The 20,805-nt window shown below is 42.3% G+C and overlaps 1 protein-coding gene across 1 annotated transcript in view; it reads left to right on the forward strand.

Moving 5' to 3' along the window:
* Positions 1-6,128, forward strand: part of SMC5 (structural maintenance of chromosomes 5) — a 72,143-nt gene extending 66,015 nt beyond the window's left edge. Inside the window, exons 22-24 of the mRNA XM_006265195.3 lie at positions 3,118-3,297; positions 3,390-3,485; positions 5,858-6,128. Coding sequence (XP_006265257.2) covers positions 3,118-3,297; positions 3,390-3,485; positions 5,858-5,995 — 414 coding nt within the window. The 3' untranslated portion in view covers positions 5,996-6,128. The remainder of the gene's footprint in view (positions 1-3,117; positions 3,298-3,389; positions 3,486-5,857) is intronic.
* Positions 6,129-20,805: the final 14,677 nt, after the last annotated feature.

Consider the following 20,805-nt stretch of genomic DNA (forward strand, 5'->3'; position numbering starts at 1 on the left):
TCCTATATATTAGCTTAGTATTTAAACAAATACCATATTCAGGTAGTGGTTGCTTCTGTAGTTCAGGGTAACACCAGTGCTTACTTGCCAACTGGTGACTGAAGCCACCTTTCACAATGGCACCAGCTAGCCATGGTCTTGGTGCTTAACCTGTCTGCATCTTGACAGACTGTGATGCTTACAAGAAATGTCCTTTATACTTCGTCTCTGATAGAGGAAAAAATAAGTATTTGAAGTGCCTTGGGGAGGAGCTTTGAGTGGAAAGGAATGAAGTGAAAACTAATATACTTTCATTTGAAATTGATTCTCTTTAATGAGGATTTTGAGAGACATTTATGAAACAGACCTTTTACATGAAGCATGCTCTGTTGTAATGGCAAGCTATTATTCACTACAGTCCACATTTTTTACTGCTGCTTTGGAGAAAAAAACTACTATGAACTATTCAAATTTTGTCTTAAGTGTTTAAAATAAATTAAACGCTGATAGCTCTTGAGATCCTTGAGGCAAAATATGAAGTATCTTCTAGATTATGACTTGTTAGAGAATTTGTTTCCTAGTTGGGAAAAAAACAGCACTTTTACATGAATAGCTCATTTAATTGTTTTGTTGTAGAGAACTTTAATATTGTGTGAAGGTCAAGCATGCTATAACAATGCTTTCTACTTGTTTATACTTTGGGTCTGACTCTAATAATATTTGTTTAACAACAATTTTTTTATCTGCAAAAGAACTGGTTGAAGAACAGAAATGCACAATTGGAGAAAGAGTTAGCATTTATTTCTGTTTACAGGCATCTGTTTTCTGGTATCAGTCTAAAAAAAGAACTTTACAAAAGAGGAAAACAAAAGCCCTAACTTTTTTGCTTTTAAGTGAATGCAATTAAATTAGGATATCCGTAGCATCTTTTCCAAAAACAATGATGGCTGTTGACAGAGAAGTAAAGAATAGTGACTCTTGAACAAAAGTGAACATGGACACACAGCTTATGAAATAGAAATATTTTTAAAAAGAGCTCGAATAAGCTGTTAGAAAATCCATCTTTTCCCACTTAGCCTTTAGGTGAACAGTAGTTGTCAGCACAAATTTAGTGATTGCAATATATCCATGCCTTATTTGAAAACTACTGATTAATGACAGTTGGTATGATCATGGACATAATGAGCAAGGTTTTCTCTGCAGATAGATTGAAAACCCTAGGAAGTACTGATGGCTTCAATTGATTGTTCATAAGCAAATCCACCACTGCTGTGCACATTCCCCCACATTCTTAAACATGGAGCCATTTTGATCAGCATTATCCATATGGTCCATGTACACATCAAGATTTTCTTGTTCCATGTGAATTTTTTTCTTTCAAAACTCCTTCTGGATCCAGAATGGCTTCTAATAGCTACAGATGGACACTCAAAATGCTTCTTTTGCTTGGGAGACTCCCATATTCTAGGAAATGCTCCATCTGTAAATTTTTAACAGGTTTGGGAGGTGAGTCTACAGGTTTACTTCCTTGGCAGTCTGCCAAGGCCTGGCATCAGACCTAGAAATCCAGGGCCCCGTCAGATGTATCTCTTGGGATTTGGTGTGAGCAATTCCTATTTACCCACAGAACATCTTTGTCCACTTTGGCCAGAGTGAACAAAAATCCTCAGTGGATGAGCTTATAGACTTATAAAGGCAGAGGGAGTTATAGGGCAGATCCGTCATGAAGACCACCCTTAGAAAGGAAGATTTCTTCTTTCCCAGCATCGCATCTCACCCCTGAGAAGTTGCTGGTGAGACTCTCATCAGCATGGCATAGCTCTCATGCTATGACTTGGCACTACACTTTGTGTTGATGAGCCAATACCTGTGGCACTGTAGAATGCCTCTTCATTCCAGGGCTCTGGCTTCATCAGTTTCGTGCTTTGCAACAGCATTCTTCAAGGAGATTCCTCGGCACTAACCAGTAAACTAACACACGTGCAGGGGGCGTTGAGACTGATGCTTGTTCATGTCACTGACAAGGGTTGCATGGCCAGCACACCTGTTCATCCTGCAGAATCTCAATTTCTTCTGCTATATATTGTCTATCACTGGATGTACAGGGACCCACCCCCTTCTCCCCAGCTTCCTGTGTCTCCCCCCTCCACCTGGCTTCTTACAGTACTGGCCTCTTCATTAGTTCTTCTCTTAATACCAAGTGATCACCCCTATACCTAGTTTGCTTCCTCTCTTGTGTGCTTCTTTAGTAGAATGGAGTACAGGTATATACAACTAAAACCCCCTGTGCACTTTACGGATGTTGGGCTAAGTCTCCCATCTTCTTGTTCATCCCACATACCTATACTGGATAATTTCAGGTGATCCATAACCTCTTGAAAAGTTTGTTAATGGCTGTACAGATTCCGGTGGAGGAAGTCAAGGAACTGACCCATAAACTGAACGTTTTTCCCTCTATTTCTGTGGAAGGCCCATAAATGAGGCAATTTTGGATTGGACAAGACTGATCTGGCAAACACTAGCTACAACAACTTATGCCTCATGTAAGATGGACAAGAAGCATCAGATCCCATGTTTCTACACCCATTCAGTGCCCATCATCACCCCCAGTCAAGATACTAGTTAATGAAAAGTCTTATGCAGAGCCACCATACCAGAAAGCAGAGACAAAAAAATAATTTTTATTTTGGCTCTAAAAATAATCCTCCAGTTCAGAAGACATGGTATCTTCAGTTGCAAGATTGGATGCTGCTTTTATAAAAGAGATACCTTAGTTAGTCACTGCTCTTTACATCAGATTGATAATAGATGGAATCTTAATGCTTTGGAATTAGCAGTAGGGGATTGTTTGTATGGACAGCCTTTCTTAGGAGAGTGAGAGGTTACTTACACATCAAATGAGCTGAGAAATGGGGTGGAGAAAAATACAAACATAACCAGAATAGATCAAAAGTAAGAGTTAAACCCTAGTTTAAAAGCATTATTCATTCTGTTAATATTAATTTGTCCTTACCACTTCATTTTCCTACTATAGGGCCTTTATAACATAAGCTTTCTTTTGCTTGTGATAAAGGCCCTATAGTTAAATTGGATGTTCAATAGAACTGTTTAACACAGTTTGTCTGCCTGCTTTTATAGGAAGAATATGACAAATACGGGATTCGAATCAGAGTCAAATTTCGCAGTAGTACCCAGTTGCATGAATTGACTCCTCACCATCAGAGTGGAGGTGAGAGAAGTGTTTCCACTATGTTGTATTTGATGGCTCTGCAAGAACTGAACAGATGTCCTTTCAGGGTTGTAGATGAAATAAATCAGGTAAGGTTACAGCACATGAAAGAGTTGTTATTGTACAGATAGTTTTGAAGTGACAGATGTGTAAAAATACATATATATATTTATTTTTAAAGGGAATGGACCCAGTCAATGAGAGGAGAGTTTTTGAAATGGTTGTGAAGACTGCTTGCAAAGAAAGCACTTCTCAATACTTCTTTATTACACCAAAGGTGGGTGCCTGAAAACAATAATTATCTCAAATGCATTTTATGTTTGGGTTTATCTGATTAAGAGAAGAAACAGCATTGATAGAGGTGAGGTCAGTTTGGTTCATTTCATTTGAGACTGCCCAAGGCTAACTAAAAACAAGTGACCAGATAGTTTATCCCCATTAACATAGTTGTCCCTGCGCTCCACCTTTTTAAGGTTACACAACCTGAGGTTTGTGGTTCCCTGAATGGATCATACCAATAGGCTGCAGCACCCTTGGGTGTCTGAATAAAGGGAAAGTCTCTAGTACAGGCAGGGAATTAGTGGAGCTCATGTGCTCTAATAGTCAGGCAAAGTGTCTCCTTCAGCTCTCTGAAGGAGGCTGTAGGAAACCCTGCGTCAAGGGAAGAAAGGCTACTCAAGCATGAAGCTGATGGCTTGCAAAAGGGTTAGAGCTATGTTCTTTGGAAAGAAGGCTGCAGAGAAAATGCTGATCAGAGGTAGAATATTTTGTTCCTGAGGGCCAGGTTTAAAACTTGTCCTGTCCTAATAAGCAGAGATCTGGGTTTTCTGTTTGCCATGGGAAAATGCAGAAAAACATGGATTTTCTTCTTTAAATTAGAAAATCACAGATTTTCTCCTTTGAAGGAGAAAAATGCAGAAACGACCAGTTTCCCCAGCAGGCTGGCAGAGTTCCAGCCTGCAAGGGGCTGGGAGGAGCAGGATACGGAGGGAGGGGGCACCACATGTGGCAGCCAGGCAGTGCTGGAGAGGCACTCCTTCAACTCTCTCCAAGTAAGTCTCTGGGGACAGAGGGGAGGGGCCCAGAGGCAATATGTGTCAGGGCACAAGGAGGGGGTGGGGGGCATGTCCCAGAGGTGGTCTGCCCTGGCTACAGCTCCATGCCCCACCGTGGGTACAGAAATCTGGCGGGTACATGCCCCTACCCCAATTCCCTTGTATTGCCTGTGCCCACACCCCCACTTCCCCACACACCCACCCCATTCCCTGCATAGTAGGGGTGGGGGGCCATGGGTCAGGAGTGAGGGGCATCAGCAGGGCCAGGGGCTGTGAGTTGGGAGTGAGGGTCACTGGCAGGTGTGGGGGTGGTTCTGGCTTGGAGGTGAGGGGCCAAGGTAGGGGATCGATATATCAGGGCTGCTCAGTGCCATAAAGCAGTGGGGGAGGGGGAACAGCCACAGCTGAACCAACGTCCTGGTGTGTGCAGGGGTAGCTCTGATTTTTCATGATAAAAACAACAAAATGAAATGTCAAAAATATATAGGTATTTAGAATTTATTTTATTATAATGATTGAGGCACAAATAGGCTTCCAAATGACTTTAAAATTATAAATAGTTTAATAAAACATTGTGTTCAACTGATACCTACATAGATCTAGATAGATAGATCTGGATAGATGGATAGATAGTGACATTTCATTTTAATTGCAAAAAAACACTGTTTTGGGGGTTTTAATTAGAGAATTTGGGATTTTTAAACAAAGAAAACTAGGATCCCTGCATAAATCAAACCCAGAAGAGGAGATGTGTTCAACTTATTTTGGGCATTTAAATTAGAATGGGTCCATGGGACAGACTTCTCTGAATGCAGCTTCCACAAGTGTCAATGCTTTGCAGAAAAGTAGGTGAAATTATAAAGTTGAATGTTGTTTGGTAACCAGTGGTGCTAGTAGAATAAGTGCTTTATTAAGATACAACCTCTCCATATCCCCAAAACTTAATATTTTGAGATGAGTTAGCAGGTGTGAATCAACATCTTTTAATGTATTATACTACAAGTGTTCACCAAAGACCGCAGAGGTCATTGCTTAACTTGTTTAATGTTTTTGACCTAACATAAAATGAAATTGACTTCAAATGGTGCTGGTGTTTCTTGTTATCTCTGCACTTGCAAGTTTTTTATCTCACAAGCGTGTGTTTTTATTTGTTCTCCCCATCATGTTCTCTTGTTTGCTGTGCAGTTGTAACGAATCTTTCCTCTTTTCTCTCCCTTTCTCTTGGATTTTCTGCCTCCCTGCTCTAGGGAAAGAAAATAAATTAGGCTCTGTAGAAATAGAAGTGACAGCTGCCAAGTAGTAGTGCTTTACTACTTCAGAAGAAAGCTCACCTGGGTCTCAAGTCAGTTTATTTTGAGCAGAATTAAAATGTATGAATTATTATGGTGTTTGTTTCTGGTAGCTTGTTTTACAACATATTTCCTGAGCATTGGCAGGTAAGGTATTGCTAAATGTGGTGGAGACATACATATAGGGCAAGTGGCAGAGAGTGGGAGAACCAAGTTCTTTAACGGAAACACTGGTCTGTTTTTCTTAATACAAAGGTGAAGGGTAAAAGGTGTTGCTCATAGTCTTTTTGCTTCACTTTTCACAGCTGCTGCAGAATCTCACTTACAATGAAAAAATGACCGTGTTGTTTGTCTACAATGGACCTTTTATGCTAGAATCAACCAAATGGAATTTAAAGGCTTTCAACAGGAGGCGGCGACGAGTTGGGTGGACAGATGCATAGTGATTTTCATTGCCTTTGAAACCTATGGTGAAACTACATTTGTAAACGAGTGGTTGAACCTGAGAGAAAATCCATGGGGAACTTAATAGTGAATCACTGGGCTGCTTCTTAATAAAATTATTTTTACAGTTAATATTTTCTCAGAACTCTTATAGCTGTCTGTTCTTCCAAATTGAAACTAATTTTTACCACAGACTTAACAGGAGGGCAAGCTGAAACCAGAATCTTATTTGCACCTTTCCATTATATCAGCACCTAATATAACAAAATTTATCAGGAAATTTCAGCTGTTTGTTTCCAAATAACTTATTTGGTTTATCCACTTATGTTCAAAGATTGTGAAGTTTTAAAGTTAATATATAGTACACTAACTCATATAGTTATAGTAGATCACACTGAAATGAATTCTAATGAAATGCCAACTGTGAGAGTAAAGCAGAAGGATTTGTGATGTCATTGCGTTTTCAGAGTGTGTATTTAGCTTTATAACAATTTTTTCTTTGGTAAAAATACCATATACTATGTAAATATGGATTATTGTGTATATTCATGTTTTTTCCTGTAAAGTCTATTTCAGCAATGGGAAATGAATGCCTATTGCCCTTCACCTCATGCCCACCCACAGTGGAAAATACATTTTTAGTGTATGGGGAAAACTAATATTTACAGCTTGAGCCAATAGTCCTTTTTATATTTTATACCACTGTGGTGGTCTTCTGTGGAGAACTACAAAGTACCTCTGGAAGTAGAGCTGAGGGACTTGTAAGTGAAATACTTATGGTTTGTTTGTGTTTGTGGTATTGAATGGGAAAAGTATTCCTATGGATTTTTATACTTGAAGTCAGCAACCCTTCCTTCACTGTTCTGGTTTTCATGGAGTGGTTTTATACTCATAGTGAATAAATAGTAGCACTCTGATGTAGCTGTTAAATTTGCTGATTAACTGATGGGGTTTGGATTATATCTGTTAGCAGTAACTATTAAATATTTGTTACCCATAGTAATTGTGAACTTATATAATAGAATGTGTCAATTGCTTCTTATTCCTAACTAACTTATAATAACCAAATAGGCCAAAAGTATGGACTTGTATAAAAATGGAAGACCTGTTTTTAAATTTACTATCTCCATCTACTTGTACTTAAAGAAAATGAACTGACTTGTCAGTACTGCCTGGAAGTCTACAGCAATATGTAATCCATCTAAGGAATTTTTTGGTTGAACCAGCATTCATGTAACTTGCCAAAAAGAGGAAAAGAGAGCAGGGGGAAATATCTTGGGGCATATGTCAGGTCAAATTTGGTCAAATTCTAGTTTTTATCTTATGTAAAAATAGGCTTGGTACAAGGACAAGCTTCAGAGGAATAATTTTTAAAATATTTTTCATGCCTGCATTTGAAGCATTATCCTAGGCCCCTGAGAGCCTGAAAGTCAGACTAACCTGTTTTTCTTCTTTTTGAAGGATGAATATGTACCATACATAGCAACATATAAAAACAAATTCTGTCAAAAGTCAGCTATGAAATTTTGAAAAGCTTTTTTTTTTTTTAACTAAAGATGTTTCTTTAAAATATCTCACTGTTCTGTCTATACAAAGGATGATGGCTGAGGGAGTTGTTAAAGAAGTAGAGAGAACTGTACACTCTAGATAGTGTCCTCAGAAAGAGCTTCTTATTAGTTGACATCTGTGCTGTAAGCTGAGTTACAGAAACTAGTTAATTTCTTGAAAATCAGTAGCCATGTAGGAATTATATTTGACAGAAGGACTGAGTGTATAAAGGGATTAGGGCCTTAATTCTGGGAATAGTATATTCAGAAAGGTGCTTCCATTTACTGTACTGAGACTGCATGTCCAGAAAGGTTGCGTATACCTCATTGTAAGACCAGATCCTTAAACCTGTCCACTGATGTATATAAATGCCCTGCTTCCCTGTGACCTCACTTCTCCAAGCATTGGATTTTTTTGTGTTAAACTTCCCTTTTCTTCACAAAGAAAGTGCTTCTTGGTTAGACTTTAGAAAATTACTGGAGGAAGAGAACTATATCTATTCTTTGTCCAAGGAGGTTAAAATGTGCATTGTGTAACATGCACGCATTAGGGTGAAAGAAACGAATCTTCTTTAGGCTTACTTTTCTAGGACCTATGGCAGCATTTATAACATGTATTCAGTGATTCATTTTAGAAATATGTAGGGTGTCTCACCTGGTATAATGTTCTCATGCACATGCTATGTTCTCGTGCACTTACCTCAACTTAGCATCTGTATGTATTGCATGCTATGAGAAAGAAGTTCTCTCTCTCTCTGGGCATTGTGGATGTGGAGCAAGCAGGGAATCTTCAAATGCCACTTAAGAGAAGAAATATTTACTCACTACTAACAGGCTCTGTTTTCTCCTTATACTCAAGCTAAACCTCTGCTTTTTCTTTTTTCCCCCCTGAGTTCTATCCCCTGTGGTTCAGTGGTAGAATCTTTGTCTACCACACAGGAGATCTGGGTTTGATTCCCAGACACTTACACAACTACAGCCATGGAGGCACCAAACATCTGGATTCAGTCTGGTCGTTGGATTCTGTCTCAGTGGCCTAAAGGGAGGATGGAAGGTCCGGACAGCCTCCTCTCCTCCGAAAATTCCTGCCTGGGCATATGCATTGAAGGTCTGAGTGGTCTTCATGTATGCACCATGATCCAGGAGGATTGACAGTTGCCACCCCTGAGTTCCACTCTTTCTTATGGAAGGGACTAATGGGTTTGGACAACTGAAGTGCATGGCATCGTTGCTGTGACCTGTGCTTCTATGGCCCAAAGGGTGCCTTTGTCCAGGAAGTTCCTGAAACTCAGTAGGAGCAGGGCTGGAGTGTGTGACTGAATGCATTCCCAAAGTGAGTCTTCTCAGGGTAACACTTGAAAAGTTGATCATTGGAGTGTATTCCTTCTGTTAGGGGTCTGATTATGGTATATCCAAAACTGCAATATGACTACCTGGTTGGGGTTCTGGTTTCACAACTATAAACTACCAATCACCTTTGATACCTCATTACTCAGAAGTGAAACACTTCTCTATCTTTTTTATTATTGTTATTTTGTTGTATTTATATATTTAATTGCTTCTGCAGCTACCCAGCATCTGCCCCTCTCTCAATCCTTCCTTTTCCCACAGCAGCTGTTCTTCTTTTCTCTTACTGCTACTTTGCAGCTTCAGTGAATAAAGTGCTATGAAAACCCTAGAAATTCATTTTAAAGATGTTTGTCTGCTTAGAGGAGTATTAGCTTAATATACTAAAAATGAAGGTTTTACTAGTGATCAATTTCCCTGGGGACTAAATAGTAAGTACACCTTACAAAAAACAGGAATAGAAGGGAGCTCACATAATCTTTTCATTTTAAGTGAAAGTAGAACTTTCTTTTTATTTTTTGAGCACTTTTCAATGTCCAGTTGAAACAGGAGCCTTTCTGGATAGGGATATAAATAATAATGACAAGTGATGTATATGTTCCTTTCCACCTGTGGTTTTCATGAGGGGCATTCTGTGTTTTAGCCACCAGGGGCTGCAAGCAGCATTGAGATCTCATTGAGAGTTCTTCCTTAAATAATAATGGAGAAACAGAAAAAGAATCTACACACTTTTATGTTGTATTTGCATTCGGGGAACTATCCACATGTGGGCCCCTTGATGCATACATTGCCAAAAGTATATTAGGGAAAAAAAGGCTTCAGGTCATGGCACCGTTAATACAATGTAATAGTGTACATGGTGCACTCATTTGTTAAAGGTAAGACACCTATTAGAAATGGGGATGAAACTGCCATTTGCAGGTGGGAAAGAGAACTTTTCCTTGCCCCACAAAGTACTAAGCTGCTATATCACTTGCAGTTTACTTTCTGGTGTTAAAGGTAAAGGCGAAACTGTTTTGAGTCTCTCAATTCCAGGTTTCCCAAGACTCAGCATTGGGTAACTACTGCCAACACCAGCCTTTTCACCTGGAGTTTTTATCACGTTCCTCCTTTACTGCTACCTTTATTAAAGGACTATATCTGCCATGGAATGTAGTAGGTGTTTTTCAAAGGCTAATGTAAGGGTAATCTGTCACCACGGCTGCACTCCAGTTTTCATTTACAGGCTCTTATTAAATGGATTAATATTAAGAACTGATGGAGGTTCTCATTTATTATTCATCTACTCTAACTTCTCGACACAGGCAAGTTTTAAAGATACCAGTTCTAACTTGTCCTGCAGAATCTTGGGTCGTGAGTCCTCCAGCCATGGTCTCTACCTTCTTCTCTTGTCCATTGAACTCCTACAAATGTTTGATAGATTAGTCTGTCTTGAATCATTTCTCGGCACCTTCAGTTAAGGTGCTGAAAAACTCCACTCTAGATGGCAAACCTCAACTCTATTAGCTGTCCTTGCTTGACGTCTGGCACATTTCCTGGTGGCTTCTAGCCACAAAAAGGGCCTTTTATAGCATCATTGGCAGTTTAAAGTCCTGGCTTATTTTGAATGGCAAGTTTTACTTTCCTCAAATTGCATATGTGAAAGGATATTAACACATTCTTTGTGCAGTCCATGCCCCATATATGAAAGGAGACTTAACATTCTCCATGCAGTGTTATTTTTTAATTTTTTTTAATATGTAGGAAAGAATGAAAACTTACTTCTAGATCACTAGTTCCCAGCCTCGGTGCATGACGCAAATCAAGGTTGTGGGGGGTCCACAGTAGGGTAATGAAGGGCCCACACATGCATGCACAGTCACACGCACAGCCTGGGAGCAGTGGGTGAGACAGGGCCACCATGCACAGAAGGGGAAATGGTGGCTCCCCTGCCTCTGGGATGCCACTGCACTCCACTCCCAGCAGCCCCTGCAGCACTGGGTCAGGAGGTAGCCGATTTAGGTTTGCAGCAAAAAAAGGTTGGGAATCACTGTTCTAGCCGAACAATTACTCCAGATAAGGAAAAGGATTTTTTTGTCCCCAGGTAGAACCTTCCTATAAAACAGACCTATTTCATGTTGTGTCGCAACAGTTCTTGCAGGCTTTACTAGTTCAGTAGTACCTGCTACTGACTGGCTATGCCCCAGGTACTGGAACTTCCTAGGAATTTTTCATTAAAATAGGTTTTGAAAAATTAAAGTAGCTTCTGCAAACACACCTTTTCTCTGTTTTCTCCTCCCCTAGATGCTTTAGTTCTCATAAGGGAAAAAATATAATGAAATATTTTACTGAAACATTTCATTTTCAAATCCATTGATTAATCTCTGTCAGAGTTGCTGCAGTGCTGTGTAACAAGTCTGTATGCCCCTATTTTTTCTCCATGGTGAAGTTCCCTTGCTGGCCTACATTTTCCAGGATGCACCATGATTTGCCTGTGGTTGAAACTGCACCATGGATTGGAAGATCTATGAGAATCCAACCCATAGAAAGGAATGGTTGCACAGGGCACTTTTAACTCCAAGTTCATGAACTTACTACAGTAAGTCATGGGATAGATGAATGTCAGACTACCAAGTGAAATGTGTCTTTTGAGTTTGTTGATACAAAAGTATTTTTCTTTCAACAAGGGACTTTCAGAATTTTTGGCAGATGGATGTTTTCAGTTCTCTCCTAAATTGGAATGGAAACAAATTTCAAAATATTGGTTTTTTTCTTTGGGACAGAAATTCAGACTTGCAACCAGCTCTACTGCAAAGGGAGCCAGCTGGGAGTAAAAGTCAGCAAAAAGGGCCGGTGTACCTGTCACAGGAATGTTCCAATTGCCAAATACACCTGGAAAGTGATGAATCTCTTGCAAAGTGCTCATGCGTGCAGTTGCAGTTGCCCCCAGTAGCCTAGATTAAGGGATTACTCTAGAGAGTGATTCAGGAATGGCTGTTTTGCCTTTAAACCTGCACCCTAATTAAACTTAAATTGAGGCTTTAAGTGTTGGTGGGCCCTGAATGTCATACCATCCAGTGATGTGAAGGGGTGGGCTACAATTGCCACTTAATGCTGTGAGAGACTATGGACCCAAACAGAAGAAGATCCAAATACAGCTATTCCCCAGATACCCTTCAGCATTCACCTGACTTAAGTTTTCAGAAGCCCTATTCCCACTGCTACTCAAGTAGGGCACATTTTCCTTATGAAGTTTCTGGTCTTTAATTATTAAAGACTTCGGATTTTGAAATAATATGCCTCAGCTGTCATGCATGGAGCTATACAAAACTTGGCAGCTATGCTTATCCAAGAGCCCCAGGCTGTCCCTTGGGCATATAGAAAAGCACTCTGCAGGTAAGTGGGAGACACAAGATTAATTTTGCTAGTGGTGGTGAGTAGGGAAATGCATTGTTGGTTTTACTAGAGGTGGTTGTAAGGGGACAAGATGAGTTGGCTGAGAGGATGGTCACAGATAATGGAATGGAGTCTTGGAAAAGAACAACTCAATGAGCTTTGGAAGGATGTGGAAGGCTTATGGAAAGTGAACTGGTGCTGGGGGCAAAACAATGGGAATCAGTGAAATTAGAAGTGGAAGAGGTGGAGGGTCAAAGAACTGGAGAGAAAGCATGGAGAAAACGACCATATAAGGCAGTACAGAAGGGAAGAATATGGCAAGGAAAATTGAGCAGAGGAAAAATGGGAACATCAAACTTAGTGTTGCTGTTATTAAAAAATTTAAGAGAAACTTCTGTAGTAAAATGTATCAAATACTTTGGGGTGGGTAAAAAAGGGGGCCTACAGTTCTGGTTATACTTCATAGATGCTATAGGAGTCTGGTGTTCCCAGCACAAAAGAAATTAAGGTAAGTTATCTTTCTATTCTCCCTATCCATCTGCTTGCAGGAGGAAACATGAGCCGCCTTCTGGGATGTAATAGGATCAAGGAGCGTACTGACTAGTAGGTAAGAAAATAACCAGTTCCATTTTCCAGTATTTTTTTTATAACCTTAAACAAATTTAGACCATGAACCTTAAACATAAATTTAAATTTGTGCTGGTTTCTATCTCCATTAGTACTAGCTTTCCTTAGACTGGGGTAATACAATGGCTCTGGTACAGATGTAGCTTTTTCTACGTGTGCATTAATGCATTTTTCCTAATGTGCATTAAATTCAGTATCTCCAATACGAGGTACTAAATAAATGTGCATTAAGCTGCCCTAATGTGCAGTAGCAAAAACACATGCTTTTTTAGTGGCTTGTCTACTCATAGTTTCTGTGCTGCTTTAACACTTACAGTTTCATAGTAGCTAGGGTCAGGAGGGACCTGAACAGATCAACTAGCCTGACCCCCTGCCACAGGCAGGAATGAATGCTGGGTTCACAAGACTCCAGACAGGTGATCATCCAACCTCCTCTTGAAATTGCCCAAGGTAGGGGCAAGGACCACTTCCCTGGGAAATTGGTTCCAGATTTTGGCTACCCTCACTATAAAATATTGCCTTCTGATCTCTAACCTAAACCTATTCTCCATCAGTTTATGACCATTGTTCCTCGTCCCCTCAGGTGGTGCTGGGGAGAAAAGGGCTCTTCCTATTTGCTGTTGATCTCCCCTGATGAGTTTGTAGGCAGCCACCAGGTCCCCCCTCAGCCTCCTCTTGCTGAGTCTGAACAGGTTCAGGTCCTTCAGTCTCTCCTCGTAGGGCCTGTCCTGCTGCCCTCTCACCAAGCGGGTGGCCCTCCTCTGAACCCTCTCCAGGCTGGCCGTATCCCTTTTGAAGTGTGGCACCCAGTACTGGATGCAGTACTCCAACTGTGGCCTGACCAAAGTCGCATAGAGGGGCAGTATTACCTCTCTGGACCGGCTTGAGATGCATCTTTAGATGCATGACAAGGTATGGGTGGCCTTGCTGGCTGCGGTCTGGCATTGGCGGCTCATGTTCATCTTGGAGTCAATAATGACTCCAAGATCCCTTTCCACCTCTGTGCTTTCAAGAAGGGAACTCCCCAGCCTGTATGTATGCTGTGGATTCCTTCTCCCAAGGTGCAGCACCCTGCATTTATCTACGTTGAACCCCATCCTATTCTCATCTGCCCACTTTTGTAGTCTGTCTAAATCTAGTTGCAGCTTTTCTCTCCCTTCAAGTGTGTCCACCTCGCCCCACATCTTAGTGTCATCAGCGAACTTGGACAGTGTGCTTTTCACCCCCTAGTCCAAGTGGCTGATGAAGATGTTAAACAGTGTGGGCCCGAGGACCAAGCCCTGAGGTACCCCACTGCTCACATCTTGCCAGGTTGAGTACAACCCGTCCGCCACTACTCTCTGAGTGCGCCCCATCAGCCAATTTTTTACCCATCCAACTGTGTAGGCATCAATGCCAGAGTCGCTTAATTTATTGATGAGGATGGGGTGAGAGACAGTGTCAAAGGCCTCCTTAAAATATAGAATGACTACGTCCATGGCGACACCATCATCCAAGGATTTAGTTACTTGTTCATAAAAGGCAATTGGGTTGGTTAGGAAGGACCTTCCTTTGATGAGCCCATGCTGATTGCCCCTGAGCTTGATCTCCCCTGCAGGCCCCCCACAGATGTGCTCCTTGTTGATTCGCTCCAAGATCTTCCCGAGCACCGAGGTGAGGCTTACAGGCCTATAGTTACTTTTGTCCTCCTTCCTTCCCTTCTTGAAAATTGGGACGACATTAGCCAGTTTCCAACCCCCGGCACCTGGCCAGATGACCATGAATGCTCATACAGCCGGGCCAAGGGCTCCGCGATGACTTGGTTTTAAATTAGCATAGTTATAGTGACATATTCCTTACTGTGGATACAGTTATACTAGAATAGGGGGTCTTAGCCCTATATAGTTTATAGAGATAAACTATACCAATATAGGCTGTTTTTGTTCCAGTAAACATTATCCACATAGGGGAATGTAGCACTTGAATTACTTTTAATACTAAAAATGTTGGATCTGTAAGCAGAAATAGTTCAATTGGTTCAAGTAATTTGCATAGACCAGCTCTTAGGCAGGGCCTGCAGCTTCCTTCCAGGGTTCAGTTAAACAAGCATGGCTATTTGCAGTGCTAACATGGCATCTACCACTGATGCTATCATGACTTCTCCTTGTCTTTGAAATGCTGTGATGAGGGAACCAGTCACATGCTCAAGAAAGCTACCAGTTCGGAAACACAAATAAAGATTCCTGAGGCCATGACTGAAACATAAAACAGACATAAAGATGTCCCAAACTCTATAAATGTACTAGCTTTTCCACAAGGAGCTCAGCTGTAAATACAAATTCCTCCTGTGCCCCTGCAATCCTGAGGTGACTTCTGTTTTCCAGAGTCAGGCAGAGAACAAAGTGGCTACTAAGAAACCAGGGCTTCTCTCATCTTCATGCCAGCACAAAGCTGCTATGTTTGCACAGGATTTTAATGAGTTTTATGTAGTCAGTGATTTTCCAATTTGTTTTGCTGTTCCCTCCCAGGAACCATTTCAGAAGAGGGTATTTTTGGGTCTGGGTTGGCTTATTAAGAATTATGGAGGAGAAAAACTTCCTGTCTGCTAATTCCAGGTTCTCCTAGTCTCAGAGGCTAAGTACAGACAGTCAAAAAGCCTGAGGCTGAATTGATTCAATCTTCATATGTTAGTCTTAACTGTGTAGATTGAACCAATAAGCAAGTGAGCAGACATTCACTTTTGATTCCAGAAATGCAACTGTATGCCTCCAGTGGCCCAGGCCAGAAGCCAAGGGGCACTAGAGCATGTCTCCCTGCTCAGCTGGAGCAGACAGCTTGGGCCAGCCAAGACTTGCCCACCCACCCTGTGAGGGGGTGTTTGTAGGGAAAGTGCAAAGCATCCTGGGATGCTGAGGGACTATGAGTTAACTTGAATCTGGAGGGGATCTGGGACAGAAGTTCAATAAATTGATTTAACCTAAATCAGTTTAGTCTGATACTGCATCCATCCAGATTTATCTTAAACTGGTTTCAGCCATTTTGAAAGTGGTTTGTATGCACTGATTTGCACAACTAATCTGTGTTACAGATATGAACTGATTTCCGATCACTTATACCAGTTTATGTGTAGCCATACTGTTCTGAGCCGTATGCCCCCCATTTCTCCTGTACTTTGCTGAATGATTGATATTTCATTTTTCAGCATCTCAAATTTTTAAAGGTATTTGGGTGTTGCTATATTCAGCATTGTAAGGCTTTCAATAAGATGTAGCTTTGGAGGTACCCATACCATCTTTGTAAATATGACTCATCCCTCTAAGTCAAGTATATGGAAGACTGTCTTTTCAGACGCTCTCACCAGAGCCAGTTGGACTTTTGGTTGTGTTGTGCAAAGGTTTGGGTTATGCAATGAATGCTGATCAAACATTGAATTCAGAGCATGTTCCCCAGATTCCTTGGTTCTGAATAAGTACCACATGATAAAAGGAAACTTAATTAAAACCATATCTGGAATCGAAGAGAGAGCAGTTAAAAGTCGCATCAGAGTCAAAATGCTGGACATGCAGAGGATGACTGGTGAAGTTTTAAACAGTGCTTCAATTTATACCAGCAACAAATGGGTGCCAGTGAAAAAGGAGAACAGCTGGAATATCTGGTTCTGAAGCGCTTGATGGTTCCTAATCATTTTCAGTTAACACATGCAGTGGAAGTTATCTGTGGAAAATGTAAGATAGGCACTTGCAGAATGCTGTGTTCCACATACAAATGAAAAATATAAGAGGCTGTTAAACAGAATGTAAACAAAGTGAAAATGTAGAAATGTTTTGCTCTTCAACCATCGATGGCTCACCATCTTGCAGTTTTGGGGGTCTGTCTTTTAAGTCCTTGTTAAAAGACCAGGTTATGACTGGGGACAGCACACTTAGAAAGAGAACATCGGAAGAACCAGTATTAATTCCTGACAAAATAATTTAGAATTTGCCAACAAAATTCAGTGAAATAAAAGGCTGTGAAATATAATGTAGACTGAAGCTCTTTGAGCATATATAGTGCTCTAGCATAATGGATGCAGAATTCAAAATACTACAAGAGAGAAGACCAAGTAGAAATAGGGAACTTGGTATCAGTACACGCACAGCATCACTTGCTCAGAGGGATTTGAAAGAAATAGGAACAATGGAAGACTTTGCAGTAGAACTGAGTAGGACATCAACTTAAAACCAATAGGGCATTTGTCAATTTTAAATTGGACACAGGTGCATGAATGAGTGAAGTGCAAGAAGTCATGACAGCAACACTAAAAGAAAAGCCAGAGGCAGAAGAAGTTAAAACCATGAAAACCAGGACTCATGGCAGTGAGCTGCTCCTCTCTAAGGAGAAATAAATGTGACATAAATGTTTGGGTAAATTATACATTTAAAATTATGTAGCACCAAAAATTGCCTATTACTGGATTAAAAACATGTTATGTCCCTGGTCTCTACAGGAGAGGGCACTTGGTAGAAGGCAGGGGAGCAAAACAATTGAAGAGTTTGAGTATGTCCTTCAGGGGATATGGAATCTCAGTCAACTCTGGAATGGGACAGAAAGAGTACAGGCAGTCCTTGGACTTGCAACACAATTGGTTCCTGAAAACCATGTCTTAAGTCGAAATGTTGTAACGTGGAACCAATTTTCTCATAAGAAACAAGGTTATAAATGGGGGATTGGTTCCTGAACCAAGGCCCAATACCCTATTTTCACCAAAAATACCCCAGAATGTTGTACTCAATCAATTATAGGTGAGTAATATAGCTACATTAATGTATTTATATTGTAAATAGCAATCATATTGATTTGGAAGGACTTCTTCGAGGTGACTTTGCTGGACTTTTTGAAGGGCTCTTGGTTAGACTTTTTGAAGAGTTCTTGGCTGGAGTCTTCTCAGCAGTCCTGGCTGCAGGTTTTCTGGAGTCTTGTCTGCTTTCCTAAAGAAAGTGTCCAAGGAAGTTTGGACAGATGTTCTCCAGGGAGATGAGCAATACAGCACACTTGTTCACTGATGTGGCATCACATCGGATCAAGCATTGTAAGTCGAAACTGACGTCATAAAGTTGAAACGGTACGTTGTAAGTGCGAAACATAACTCAAAATGTTGCAAGTCGAGGACTGCCTGTACAATTGTCTCAAGATTCATGACCCTGGAAAAGTTCCCTTTGCAAAAACTAAATGAGTAGATTTTTAGTCTCGTTGCTCTGGGAACTGAAATATTATGTTTATGTAAATGCTGGTGGTAGTTTGGGAAAGGGAAAGGTGTGAGGAGCTGTATATTTAAGAGGCTCTAATATGAGCTAGTTGGAATTGATAACTGTTTTGTGCAGGGCTCATCAGTTACTGATCAGACTCTCTTGGACTCTTTGAGTGACTGATGAATACTGCATAAAGAGCTGGACTGAAGTTCTTTGTATATCACTACTTGTTACAGTATCCTATCCCAGGGGAATGATAGAATTTGTTTTCTGCCTGTTTGCCAGAAGAAATATTTAGTAACCAGTGACTTGGCTGATATGTTATATGACCAGGACAAATCTCATTAGCAAGTAAAACCACACTTTTGGGTTTGGTTTGTGGAACCATAACACAGATATTTAACCAAGGTCATTTTAGCATCACCTTTTTGTTTAATATTTTTCACCCTTTGGCATAAAAATTGGGAAACAAAAGACCTTTCCTTCATATAAAAAGTATATCTTCTTACTCACCTGGCCTGTATTCAAAGTCACATTATATATATATTTATTTTATTGGCTGAACGAGATCTTCCTTGAGTTTATGTAGCTTTTCTGTAGTGCCATTTTCCAGAAATGCATGTACAGCATAAAGCAAGGGAAACCTGTAGTTAAATAGGCAAAACCCATTAGTATCAGTGGATACAGTATTAATACAAAAGTGGTATAAGCATAGGAATGTCAGGAAAAACAGTATTATTCCCCTGCTAAAACTTGTAATAACCCATCCCTGTACTTAATCCCTTTATTTCTACTATACCAAATTTTTCTTCAAAAATGTTGTAAGTTATTACCACATCCCCTGCTTAGTTGATGCATTTTAAAATATTTTACTTTCTCCACATATGACAATCTCTCACTTGCTAAATGTATAAGCAATTCTTTTCCAACTCCCATCCCATTTTTCAAATGCTTTCTATAATGAGGGAAAGAATGAATTGTTAGTTATTGGCATCTTTCACTAATGCAGGAGAGATATAGAAACAGAACCCTCGATCTCTGATCTTGGTGAATAAGGAAAGGATAAGATAACAGCTTAGCTGCAGACTTTGGTCTCTGGCCCCATAGCCCTGGCAGCTGGAGGCCCCCTGCCCTTTTGCGCCAGAGCAGGATGGGGCTGGCCCTGCCCTTGCCTGGGCCCGGGCAGTGGGATCGGGCCCTGGACCGGCCGGCCACCCGGCAAGTCTTGGGAGCACCGCCGCGAGGGGCACCGGAAGGGCTGGGGGAGGCATTGGGGGTGAGTGAGGAGCACCAGCAGAGCTAGGGGATCTTTGGGGGTGAATGAGGTGCACCAGCAGGGCTGGGGGAGGCATTGGGGGTGAGTGAGGGGAACCAGCAGGGTTGGGGGGGAGTCTTTGGGGGCAGTGAGGGGCACCAGCAGGGCTGGGGGGGTGGTGCCGGGGGCTTTTAATTTTAATAATGGATTTTAGGGTTTTTATCAGAGAATTTGTGATTTTTTTTTTTTTTTATCAGAGAAAACCAGAATCCCTGCTTATGAGCACAGATCTGGGTTTTCCATTTGCCATGGAAGAACAGAGAAAACCACAGATTTCCCATTTTTATCAGAGAAAGCCCCAACCCTGCCCGAAGGGGAAGGGAGAGGGGGAAGGGCAGTGCCTGACACTCGCGCTTACCTGAGGCTGCTTCAGGCTCATCCTTCTAGCTGGAGGTAAGTGGGGCTTGGGGCTTGTGGGGGCAGGCCTGGAGGGGAAGCTGGGTGGGTGCTGAGGGAGCAGGGAGGTTTGCAGCGAGCCAGGCTCTCCGGCCAGGATGGGGTTTGCAGCCTCCCTGCTCCAGGCCAGAGTGCCTGGCCGGCTGCAAACCCCTCCTCCTGGCTGGGGAGTGTCCATGCCGGTTGGGGGATGAGGGAGTGGGGAGGCCACAAACCCCCCTCCCCCCCCCAGCTGGAGTGCCCAGGGGGCTGCAAACCTGCCTTGCTCCTGGCCGGAGTGCCCAAGCTGGCTGGAGGCTGAGGGAGCAGGGAGGTTTGCAGCCAGCTGGACACTCCGGTCGGGGGGAGGGGGACGTGTTGCAGCCTTGCCACTCCTGGCCAGTGTCCAGCTGGCTGCAACCCCCCTGCCCCCCACCCCCTGTCCCCTGCTTCCTCAGCTCCCAGCCAGTCTGGCCAGGAAGTGGGGGGGTGGTTTGTAGCCGACTGGGCACTTGGGCTCCACCCCCCTGGCCAGAGTGCCCAGCTGGCTGCAAACCCTAGGTGTATCCCTCACTGTTGCAGGGTTGCACCCCTCGCTGCTGCCCCTGCATGCAGGGGAAGCATGGCCAGGGCAGCATGGAGTTTGCAGTGGCAGGCAGCTTTTGTGTGCGTCCCCTGTGTGCTGCCATGCTGGGTTGCATACAGTGCTCTGGAGGGCAGCAGGATGGGGAATATGAGCCTGCAATGTGCACCTGCACTGCCCCCACTCCCCACAGATCTGGGAAGTGCAGGTTCCCTCTGCCCCCTGGGAGTGACACTGCTGCTGGGTGCCAGTCCCACCTGCAGGCAGGAGCCTGCTCATGCTCCTGCTGCAGCAGCCACTGCCTTCTGTTGGGGGCAGGGGACTGCGGACCTGGGTCACCGGCCCTGGCAGCTAGGGGCCCCCCCAGCAGGGCTGTGGGGCACAGGCTATGGGTGGGTGGCAAGGGGCACAAGCAGGGATGGGGAGCTGTGGG

The sequence above is a fragment of the Alligator mississippiensis genome, chromosome 3 (genome assembly GCF_030867095.1).
Source record: "Alligator mississippiensis isolate rAllMis1 chromosome 3, rAllMis1, whole genome shotgun sequence".
Lineage (NCBI taxonomy): Eukaryota > Metazoa > Chordata > Crocodylia > Alligatoridae > Alligator > Alligator mississippiensis.